We start from the raw sequence: 12,354 nt of genomic DNA, 5'->3' as shown, positions 1-12,354 counted from the left end.
AAGGATTATTTTGACAAGATGGGTTGCTACAAAGTTTAATTGTATAACTAACAAATGTGTCAAAAAGATTTCAAAAAATGTTTAATAGAATAACAACTTACTGCTCTGATATAATTTGATTTTATATTTTCATATATAGCTGTCAAAAGTCATTTTATTTTTGTGTTATAATAAATCAAATTATGTTGGTTACAAAATTACCATAAGATTCTGTTATTAATAAATCACACATATAATAAAAATGCTCGATGTTCCTTTATATGACATTTTTATTAGTGCTGGTACATCAGCAATATAATATCATGTTATGAAAAACTAAAATGACAAAAGGAGATTAATTATAGTCTATGGATTTCAATTCAATATGAACTGTTTCTTTTTTGTTTTTAATGAAATTACATCTCCTGAAATAAACTTGGCAAAATTAGAGCAGAAAATCAAAAGGAGTTGAGCAAAATTGGCATGTTACTGCTCCTCTATGCCATACGTGTCCTTTAAAAATTTTAAATAGTCAATATATTTCAAAGAAATAACTGATGGCATTCCAACTGACACATCGTCATATCTCTAGAAAAGAAAACAAAGATGGATATAATTAGAACCACATTTCAAAGCACAGTTTTGCAAATGCAACATCAAATTGTTTCTTGTTGTTACATAAGCTCTTGGAAAATAGTTAATTTTCAAAGCAGACATTTCTACCGTCCACTTTCGGATCACGAGGATATTGGATTCTTGTGCTCAATTCTTCATCCCTTCCTGTATTAGAATTATCACCCATGCTCTTTGAGATGGGATTTTGGGGCACCTTCCATCGAGTTGATTTTCCTGTCCCTTTGATATGGGCCTGGCCACATGACTGGCTTTGGCCTATGTAATATTAGCAGATGTACCACGAACAGAGGCCCTAATGTGCTGGCATGATTTGGCTTGGCCTTCTGTGCCTCTGCTATCGCCATCAGAAGAATATGGCCCAAGATGCTACTAGTCAGAATGACAGGTGGAACAAGCTGAGCTGGAACCCAACCCAGCTGACCTATAGGCCCATGGACAAGAAAAATAAATGTCTGTTGTAACCCCTGAAATGTGTGAAACTGTTTGTTATGCAGCATTATTGCAATAATAGCTCCTTCTATACTTTATTAAGAACTCATTGTTTTAAAATCCAAACTGCTAGCTATACTGGCTGCTTGATTACTATTTCTTCAACCTAACAATGGAAAGAGCACTGGATCATTCACAGTATGCTCTTGGGGATAAGCTATTTTATATATACTTTATATATATATGTATGCATAAATATATATTCACGTATACTTTATATATAACATACATCATACATATATGTATATACACATTTGCTAATTTCAGAAAAATAAATACCTTCACTCTAGAGAGTTTTAAGAATTATTTTGATGAGGTGGGTTGCAACAAAATTATCTAAGTAATAAACATGATTCAAAGAGATTTCAAAATGTCTTGTATATGTAAACCTACATATGTGCACATATGCACATGCATGCTTTTTGTTTATGCTGCAGTGGTCAATTAATATCAACAGAGGGGAAAAGTCCATAACTGTGGCTACTTATATTTGTATCATCAAGGTTGTTTTATATAAGAGGTGCTATATGTTTCCTAATGCTAAATTCGTATCCAAAGTCACAAGGTGTCACAGAAACACAAGTAAGGACTCAATAATTCTATGTGATGAAATTGTGGAAGCAACTTGAGCAAGTGATGTTTCATTTGGGTCTTATGGGATAAGGAGTAGTTCGTCAGGAGATTTAAGTGATGAAGGGTGTTCCAGGCATAGGGAACAGCATAAACAAAGGCCTGGAGACCTAAAAATCTATTTTCGAGAAAGGGTGAGTAGCCCAGTGTAGTTTGGAGTACATAGTACAAAGTGGCAAGAAAGATGGTTGGAAGGAAAAGATAAAGCCAAAGTTGGAGGCTTCTGTGCTAGTTTATACTTTATGCTGTGGTTAGGGAAAGTCACTGACGGGTCTCAGCCAGAAAAATCTGATTAGCAATTAATTAGATAACTTGTTGGATGTATGAAAAATGAAGGAGGAAAATTACTTTGGAGATTACTGCAACAACCCTGGGGAGAGATGACTGTACCATAACCAGGGCAGCTGAAGCTGAGATGAATGAGATCCACATCTGAAAGACTTGACTGCAGAAGAACATGCAATACCTAGAAGGTAACTGATTTGAAGTGGTCATAAAAGAAAGGGGTAGTGTTACAGGTTGAATTGTGTCCTATCAAAAGGACACACTGAAGTCCTATTATTGCAGTAACCTCCAAGCTTCTGGTTTAGTGAACATGTGAAGGCGCAGGGAAAGTGGCCCACCTGAAGAGGACATGGAAGCTCCTCACCCTTTCCCCACACTTTGCCCTATGCATCTCTTCCATCTGGCTGTTCCTGAGTTATATCCTTTTATAATAAATCAGTAATCTACTAAGTAAAATGTTTCTCTGAGTTCTATGAGCTTCTCTAGCAAATTAATCAAACCTAAGGAGGGGGTCGTGGGAACTTCCAATTTACAGACAGTAGGTCAGAAGTACAGGTTGACAACCTGGACATGCGAATAGTGTCTGAAGTGGGGAGGAAATCTCATGGGACTAAACCCTTACCCTGTGGGATCTGAGGCTATCTCCAGGGTGTTCCAGGCATAGGGAACAGCATAAGCAAAGGCCTGGAGACCTAAAAATCTATTTTCAAGAAAGGGTGAGTAGCCCAGTGTGGTTTGGAGCACATAGCACAAAGTACAATTCTGAGTGTCAGAATTGAGTTGAACTGTAGGACACCCAGCTGTTGTCAAGAATTACTTGGTGAACATACAATGTAATATATAGCTGATGTATTACAGAATTGTACACTTGAAACCTATGTACTTTAATAACCACTGCCACCACAATAAATTTTAACTAAAAAAACAAAAACAAAACAAAAAAATAATTACTTGATATGGGGAAAGAACCCACATATTGGAATTGGTACCAGAATTGTAGCCAACCCTCAATTTTAGGGAGATTTTTCACAAGTACTAGTTTAAATGGAAAACAGGAGTCAAATTGGGATCCAAAGGAGGGTAGGAAGCAGGAGATAAGACTTTAGAAACTCAGTGTGGTGTGTTGGGGGGCATCAATGAAGTAAAGGGAAAAGATATTTTCTTCATCACTTTTGCTTGTAATTGGGTCCATCTAAAGGCCAATCTCTTTGCAAAATAAAGAGATCTTCGGTGACATGAGAAATCCCCATACTACCACTGCCTAATTGTTCTAATAAATCTACAAATGTTCCTAACATTACAGAATATTTATGACAATCTGGGCAGTGAATTAAAATAGTCTTTGTCTTCACTGACCTTTTATTCATCATACACTACAAAATGAAAACTCCAGATTATGAAGTGTGATCAAAAAATACAGTGCATGTTTAAATTAAAAAAAATTTCATTACAGTAAAAGACACATTGCCATTAATGCCCCTCCAAATACTCCCCCCTCACTTGAGGACAAGCCTGCTTGTGTTGCTATAAAACAACACAATGGTGCATGTTAGAATCTTAAATATCTTTGTGTAGCAGGCTTTGCCAGTACCCCTCCTGATTCCTTCACACTTTCCTCTTACAGCACACCAGCCTGACTTACAACTGCCAGCACCTGTGTTCCTTTGTCTGAGAGCTTTTCTTTGGCCTCTGAGGCCTGCTTTGGCTGCCCCTGTGACATGCCACAAGAGCCTGGGAATTAATTATTTCCCCCTACTTCAGGAGCAGTCCTCAAACAAGGACTGATGGGAATTGATGAATGAATACCACAGCTCCCTTGCACTTTGGGTGGGATAACTGTGAGGTACATGTCAGCCACTGGATCCCTGTTTCCCAAAGGCATTAAGCTCCAGTCATCCACCTTTGTTACTGGTTTGATAATATGCCCTGTATAAGCTCCTTTTCTTGCATCTCTCACTTCCCCACTCCCTTACTAGTGCTCCTTTCACTTCCCACCCCACCAAAAAAAAAAAAAGTATTTATACTCAAATCCTTGTCTCCAAGTTGGCTTCTAGAAGAAGTCAAACAAAGACATTATGCAATTTTATATTTATTAAAACTAATAAAATGTCTATGAAAGTCACAGCACAGCTTGGAACAAAGCAACTTCCTGACAAACTATGGATGGGTCTAGAGTTTCCAATGTGATTTCCAGAGAACTCAAGAGACAGTGCACAAATTTCAAAAAAAAGTTCAATTTAATCTGGAGCATAAACAATATGTGCCACATAGCATTTTCTGCAAGAAAGAAAAACTGTGAAATGGAGAGTGAAATTCAACAATGATGTAAAATCATGACTCTAAAATGGCTGAGAATCATTGTCTGCAAGAGGGCCCCTAAGACATCTTCCAAGCTGGCTGTCACTAGAGCTACTTAAGATGTCAAAGAAGTTGGCAATAAATTACTTGTTCATCAATGGTGAAAAAATGTAGCTGCCGATCTGTAAAATCACATACCCTTGAAATAGGAAGCAAAGATGGCACTGGATGGAAACTCAGTAAATAGCAGCTGCCCAGCGCGAGAACAGCAAAGCTGTGTGTGAGCTCATGGGTGCTGGATTTATTTGCTTTGACATTTTTAAAAGGAAATTTAATTGGATTATGTCTCCTTCTAGTTTTAAAATTTTCTACTGTAGTACTGGCCACCAGACGCATGAGGGGAAAAGATCAGGAGCCAATTACATTCCATGCTTCACTGAAACAAGGTTATTTTTATCCCTTCCAAATGTAAGGCTGATTGTCATGTTAGTGATTTCACCCTGTCACTCCTTTCCAGTCAGTCAAAAAAAGGATGTTTCTACAGGAAATACCTATAAATTTGTTAAAAAAAAAAAAAAAAAAAAAGAAGAAGGTCCAGTAGTGTGTATGGAATTGAAACTGTGGTTTTATTGGACTTTCTTCCTTTTAATAGGTTGACATGTCCTTAGAAATAATCAAATTAAGTTGACAAAATCATAAAAACCAGTTACATTCCAGTAAATCAAATTAAAGCTAATTTTGGGAAGAAATTTCACAAATAGTTGAGATAATCAAGAGCATTCTGGTGACATAAGGAAAACCTCATATGTTAAGCCAGGAGATTTGCTTGCATTTCTATCCATTTATGCCTTTACTGTAATGACAATATTTCACAATTGTTTCCCTTTGCTCAAGACCAAGCTTCCATAGAACTGTCATCTGTGTGAGTGTAGCTAAAACACAGGTGTACCTTCTGAACAAGAAACCTTTCCTTAAAACTGCATTACAGGGCAAGTAAAGTTTTCAAGGAGACATGGATTTTTTTGTGCTTTAGTGATAGACTTATGCATACAAGTAGACATCATCCAACACTTCAAGTCAAAGTAGATTTCAGCAGTATTGCTTTCTACTAGGTTATTGTTTTGTGTAAGGTAATCGGTGTTTACAAATTAGTTTTTAAATCTAGTGAGACTGATTAATGATGTTTTTTATTTCAACTGTTATATTCAACCTCAAATATTAAAAATAACTGTTTATTAAAGCATTGGCACTGGCCCCTAACTATATAATCCTTACCTTTAGAAATGCCTTTAATCTCAGCTTCCTATCTGTAAACTGGGAATGACACTTATTCCCACAAGGTTGTTGGGACAATAAAATGTCACAGGATATTCCATCCTCTAAATACCAAAAGGAGATCTTCAACAAGTGGGGTGCCCAAAGATGATGCACCCACCTGCCCCCAGTCCCCACTGCCAAGGCTATAGATAATCCTGCTGTGAAAAGAGAGCTTTAGAGCCAATTGCTAAGGTTTCTGCAGTTCCAGTGCTCATAAAATGAAGCCACATCCAATTTTTCTCAGAAACATCAAAAGATAAGATGCCAGTTACACAGTGCAACTTATGAAGTTTATATGAGAACTGATTTAGTGTTATTTTTTAAAACGTGACTTCTGAGATTAACCAGACCGGCTCTAAATAGCGGGACCTATTTTGCCAGTTTTACAGCTACCATCTGTGAGCAAACACAATAGAGTGGAAAAGGGGTCTCCGGACTGTGACAGAGCTAGGGCAACATGCTGAGACCATAGACAGTCAAATAATGAAGTGAGAGTTAAATTACAGCCTCAATGGTTCACTATGAGGGGCCAAGCAAAGGCCTGACCAAAGGGGCTACTGAGAAAACAGGCTACAGGCTACAGTCAACAGTCAGGGTAGGTGACACTCAGCTTACACTTATCCACATAGGAAAACCTCTCACCAAAGGGCAGCAGGACTAATCAAAGCTGGACCAGGTACAACCACACTCCTGTTTGTAAAGTTTTCTTGTTTGTTGTTGGATCCCAGTCCTATTAGCTGAGGAGACCTAACCATCACTGGTAGGGGAGCCCCATCTGAGTCTGGGGGACCAGTCATGACATTCAGCAGACCAACCACAGGAGCTGTTAGTCTGGATCTGGTCTTATACCCTGGATATGGTCCTTATTCACATGAGCCCAAGTCTATTCTGATAACAGATTGTGCTGGGTAGTTCTCCATTTGTCCCTCAAGATCCATTTTCTGCCTTGCCCTTTTCACTGAGCTCTCTGCTCTGAGGCTGGCCTCTGTGGATTACACCAGTCCTTGAGCTTCCTTGTTCTCTGGCTTCTGGGTAGGCGGGATCAAATATATGATGTTTCTACAGGAAATGTAGAAACATGGAAGGAGCACTGGCTCTGGGTGGTGAACACACAATGTGATATATAGATGATGTATTACAGAATTGTCCACTTGAAACCTACGTAACTTTTGCTGACCATTGTTACCCCAATAAACTAATTAAAAAAAATAAAAATAAATACCGAGGAGTAAAGTTAACCAAGGACATAAAAAACAACAACAACAACAACAAAAAAACTATACTTGGAAAATTTTAAGACATTGAAGAAAGAATTGAAGATACAAATAAATGGAAGCACATACCGTGCTCATGGATAGGAAGAATTAACACCATTAAAATATCCATACTATGCAATGCAATCTACAGAACTAGAATAATCCTAAAATTTATACAGAACCATAAAAGGCCCGAACAGCCACAACAATCTTGAGAAAGAAGAACAAAGTTGGAGGTATCACATTATCTCACATCAAACTATACTACAAGACTATAGTAATCAAAACACCATAGTATTGGCATCAAAACAGACACATAGATCAATGGAACAGAATAGAGAGTCCAGAAATAAATCCATGCCGATATGGTCATTTAATCTATGACAAAGGAAGCAAGAATGTACAATGGGGTAAAGACAGTCTATTCAATAAATGGTGCAGGGAAAACTGGACAGATACATGCAAAGAAATGAAACTGGACCACCTTCTTCCTCCATATACAAGAATAAACTCAAAGTGGATTAAAGACTTAAATGTAAGATTCAAAACCATAAAACTAATAGAAGAAAACATAGGCAGTAAACTCTCTGACATTGCTATTAATAATATTTTTTTCTGATATATCACCTCTGGCAAGGAAGAAAATAAAACATAAACAAGTGGGACTACATCAAATTAAAATGTTTTTTGCACATCAAAGAAAACCATCAACAAAAAGAAAAGGCAACCTACTGAATGGGAGAAGATATTTACCAATGATACATCTGATAAGGGGTTAATATCCAAAAATTCATAAAGAACTCATGCAACTCAACACGAAAAAAAAAACACAAATAATCCAGTTAACAAAAATGGCAGAGGACCTGAATAGACATTTCTCCAAAGAGGACATACAGATGGCCAATAGACATATGAAAAAATGCTCAACGTCACTGATCATCAGAGAAATGCAAATAAAAACCATAACGAGATACCACCTCACACCTGTAAGAATGGCTATCATCAGTAAATCAACAGACAAGTGTTGGCGAGGATATGGAGAAAAGGAAACCCTCGTGCACTGATGGTGGGAATGCAGATTGGTGCAGTCACTATGGAAAACAGTATGGAGGTTCCTCAAAAAATTAAAAACAGAACTACATTATGACCCAGCAATTCCTCTTCTGGGTATTTTTCCAAAGTAATCCAAAACATTTGGAAAGATATATGAACCCCTATGATTACTTCAGTGTTATTTACAATAGTCAAGATATGGAAGCAACCTAAGTGCCCATCAGTAGACAACTAGATAAAGAAGAGATGGTAGATATATACAATGTAATATTACTTGGCCATGAAAAAGGATGAAATCTTACCATTTGCAACATGGATGGACCTAGAAGGTATTATGTTAAGCGAAATAAGTCAGACAGAGAAAAACAAATACCATATGATCTCACTTATATGTGGAATCTAAAGAACAAAGTAAATAAACAACAAAAAAGTCGAAATAGACTCATAGATAAAGGGAACAAACTGATGGTTGCCAGATGGGAGGGAGTTTGGGGGGTTGGGTGAAAACGGCGATGGGATTTAAGTACAAATTGGTAGTCACAAAATAGTCACAGGGATGTAAAGTACAGCAGAGGAAATATAGTCAATAATATTGTAATACCTATGTATAGTTGTCGGATGTGTACTTGACTTATCGGGGTGATAGATGAGAGAGGGGTTGGGGGCAGGGTGAGACAGGTGAAGGGATTAAGAAATATAAATTGACAGTTACAAAATAGGCAGGGGGTATAAAGTGAAGTATAGGGGATACAGTCACTATATGGTAATAAATATGCATGGTGCCAGGTGGATAGTAGATGAATTGGGGGATCACTTCATAAATTACATAAATGTCTAACCAGTATACTGGTCACCTGAAACTAAAATAATACTGAACGTCAACTGTAATTGAAAAATACAGATAATTTTTAAAAAAATGAAAAAAAGTCCCTTCATTAAATCCACATCCCTGACTCCTTTGTGAGTGTGTGTGTGTGTGTGTGTGTAGTGTGGGGTGTGTCTGTAGTGTATGTGTTTATGTGTGTAGTGTGTGTGTGTGTTTGTGTGTGTGTGTGTATGTGTATGTTTCATGCTGGAATCTCACTCGTATAGGGACTTAGCCTGCTCTGTTCCCAGGGCAGGGCTGAAGGCTTGGTTCAAGCCTGCTGACTGGCTCCTTTTGATGAATAGTGTTAAGTTCAGGATTCCCCACCACTGTGATCTCTGTTTTGGAGAGACAACCTGCTAGACCTCACTGACGCCCTGCCCTTCCAATCCCATGTCTGGTGTACCAGACCACCCCACAGGCTGACACCTGTGGTCCTGTTACTCTTTTTTGGCTTCAGTTAATCCGGGTAGACTGGGAAGGTGTCCCAAATGCCCACTCCTACCATCCATCCCCATCCATTAAAACTGATACAAACAGAATTGGTGCTGAATTTAGTATTGAGGCCTGCTCAGCCCCTATCAGCCAAGAAGTCTCTTTCTATTTCTCATCAAGGTCCCCAATTCAGGGAAGAGATCCTGTGGAGGATAACATTCAGCTAGGAGTAAAGACATCCAGGTTCCAAATGGTGGCTGGTGCCAGTAACTTCTAGAGAGGTGTTCATGGCATCTCTGGAACTTCAACCACAGCCAGCCTGTCCAGTTCATACACTGGAGAAAGTGTGCAGCTGCCCCACCCTTGGCTTCCACAGAGGAGCTCATTCCTTATTTTCAACATAACTTGAATCTCACCACATTACACTCAGAGCTGGGTGACTTTCACAACCTGGTAGATCTTGTTCTGAGGTCCCACTTATGGCTTTTTGGCTATCACAGACTTCCCAAATATTGGCAACTCCCAAAGCTCTTAAGTGAGAAGTTTTCTCTGGGTGCCAAGGACCTACACATCTGGTCCAACTCCCACATGGCCTCTTCTGGCATTACCACTGCCCTACCAGTCCCGTGCCACAGGTGCAAGATCAGACAATAATCATGGAGCAGGTGTGGGAAGAAGGATGTGCCACATTGCCAAGACCCCAGCAGGTACCAAGAAATCAACAAGAGCTTCAAGAGTGGTTGGTTACCACCTGTGATGTACTATCCAGAATCCACCTGAGGAAGGATTTGGTGGCCCAGCTGCCAGTCCTTCAAGGACTGCCTCAGTTACAGAGCTGTCTTGGCTGCAAAGAGCCACACTGCCCAATGTTATACCTCTTCCTAAACCAACCCACAGGGATAAAGGCCAGGACATTTTGGCCCAACTTGGGACAACTCTGACAGGCCATTCTAGCTCCAGGGTTCCCTATGGGCTAGCCAAAGCTGTTTTTGGGCCTGCATCACACTCAACTTGTCCTTCAACCCACTCCTGTGTTCTTCCCCTCCATTCCATGGATATTAAGCCCAAGGACACTCCTGAATAAATATCCTTCAAAGTTAGATTCCATTGCTTCCTGGAGAACCCAACAAGTGACAGGCTCGGACCCAGAGTATCTCAGGGCATTATTCGATATTAATATTAATATTAATGGCTCACTTACATGGTTCAGGAGATATTATACTTTTCACTATTGATTCTACTGCATGAATTATGAAATATTATGTTCAATCTATTCACACTAAACATTTTTACAAGGTCTGACAATTAAGTTTGCAAACTTGCCACTGTGCGCTTACATTGGCAGCACTCTACAAACAACTTGGTAAGGTTTCATAACTTTGGTATATCAGTGTTTCACAGCTGTGTTCGTGTCAATGTGTGGTGATATCTTGCCGAGCATGTTCATTATTGTTGCGTGTTTTTGTGCATCATCATGAGAATGTCTGAGCTTGAATTAGAGCAATGAATAAACATTAAACTTCTTGTTAAACTTGGCAAGAGTGGAAGTGAAATCAGGGACACGTTAATCCATATTTATGGGGATAATGCCATGAAGAAAATGGCAGTGTACAAATGGATTGAACTTTTCTCTGAGGGGAGAGAACGCACCACTGATGAAGAGAGGAGAGGTCAGGGTAGACAGCAACAAGCAAAACTGATGAAAAAAATTGCAAAAATTCGTCGCATTGTGCATCAAAATCATTGGCTGACTGTGAGAAGGATAGCAGACCAAGTAAACATCGACAGAGAAACAGGAAAATCTTAACTGAAAATTTTGGCATGAGAAGGCTGTGTGCAAAAATGGTCCTGAAGGAGCTCTTGCATCACGACAATGCACCAGCTCACACGGCACTGTGTGTGAGGGAGTTTTTAGCCAGTAAACAACTATGTTGGAACACCCTCCCTACTCACCTCATCTGGCCCCCAATGACGTCTTTCTTTACCAGAAGATAAAGGAAATATTGAAAGGAAGACATTTTGATGACATTCAGGACATCAAGGGTAATATGACGACAGCTCTGATGGCTATTCCAGAAAGAGTACCAAAATTGCTTTGAAAGGTGGACCAGGTGCTGGCATCAGTGCATAGCTTCCCCAGGGGAGTACTTCAAAGGTGACCGTAGTGATAGTCAGTAATGAGGTATGTAGCACTTTTTCTAGGATGAGTTTGCAAACATGATTGTCAAACCTCGTACATGAGCTTAGAGACTCACTGGTAACATTCCCAAGCTTATATCCTCTTTATGAAACAATAACAAGTTTAGGTGTACCAAAGTACTGCATACTCTAGGAATATAGTTAAATTCTCATTGGTTAAATCATTCGGGTACCATTTTATATGTATATCTTTAAAAAAAAAAACTGGCTGAAAAGAAATGGCCCCTTCCAAATGTCTCCCCATAGACTAAACAACTTCCAGGCTTGCTTTGCAAAACTGATGGGACCCCAAGAGTAAAGTTCTTCTCACCACATATGAGTAACAATTCGAAGAGTCTACTGCTGAAGCACAGGCCCTTTCTAATGCTACATTCCTGTTCTGTAACTGTTCTAACTCTTATCTTTAAGAATAGAATCACTGATCTTAGACTTGGAAATTGCTAAAAGACCAGACCCCTGACTTGAGGAAGTAAGATCTCCATTTTACAAACACTAATAATAGCTAATATTTAAGCCCGTACTTTGGAACAGGTATTGTGGTAAGTGGCTCACGTGTATCAACTAAATTCTCACAACCATCCTGATGGAAGTACTATTTTTTTTTTTTTTTGTAATTAAAGTTTATTGGGGGGACAACTGTTAGTAAAGTTACATGGATTTCAGGTGTACAATTCTGTAATACATCATATATATATATATATATATATATATATATATATATATATATATATATATATATATATATATATATATATATATATATATATATATATATATATATATATATCACACTGTGTGTTCACCACCCAGTCAGTTCTCTTTCTATCACCATATATTGGATCCCCTTTACCCTGATCTACCACCCCATCCCCCCTTACCTTCTGGTAAGCACTAAACTATTGTCTGTGTCTA

At 38.7% G+C, this 12,354-nt stretch overlaps 1 protein-coding gene across 1 annotated transcript in view; it reads right to left on the bottom strand.

The window, feature by feature from the left end:
• Window positions 1-251: 251 nt before the first annotated feature.
• EFHC2 (EF-hand domain containing 2) overlaps window positions 252-12,354 on the bottom strand; it is a 239,729-nt gene continuing 227,626 nt past the window's right edge. Inside the window, 1 exon segment of the mRNA XM_033122963.1 lies at window positions 252-567. Coding sequence (XP_032978854.1) covers window positions 466-567 — 102 coding nt within the window. The 3' untranslated portion in view covers window positions 252-465.

The sequence above is a fragment of the Rhinolophus ferrumequinum genome, chromosome X (genome assembly GCF_004115265.2).
Source record: "Rhinolophus ferrumequinum isolate MPI-CBG mRhiFer1 chromosome X, mRhiFer1_v1.p, whole genome shotgun sequence".
Classification (NCBI taxonomy): Eukaryota; Metazoa; Chordata; class Mammalia; order Chiroptera; family Rhinolophidae; genus Rhinolophus; species Rhinolophus ferrumequinum.
This window is presented reverse-complemented; position numbering and strand designations above follow the sequence as displayed.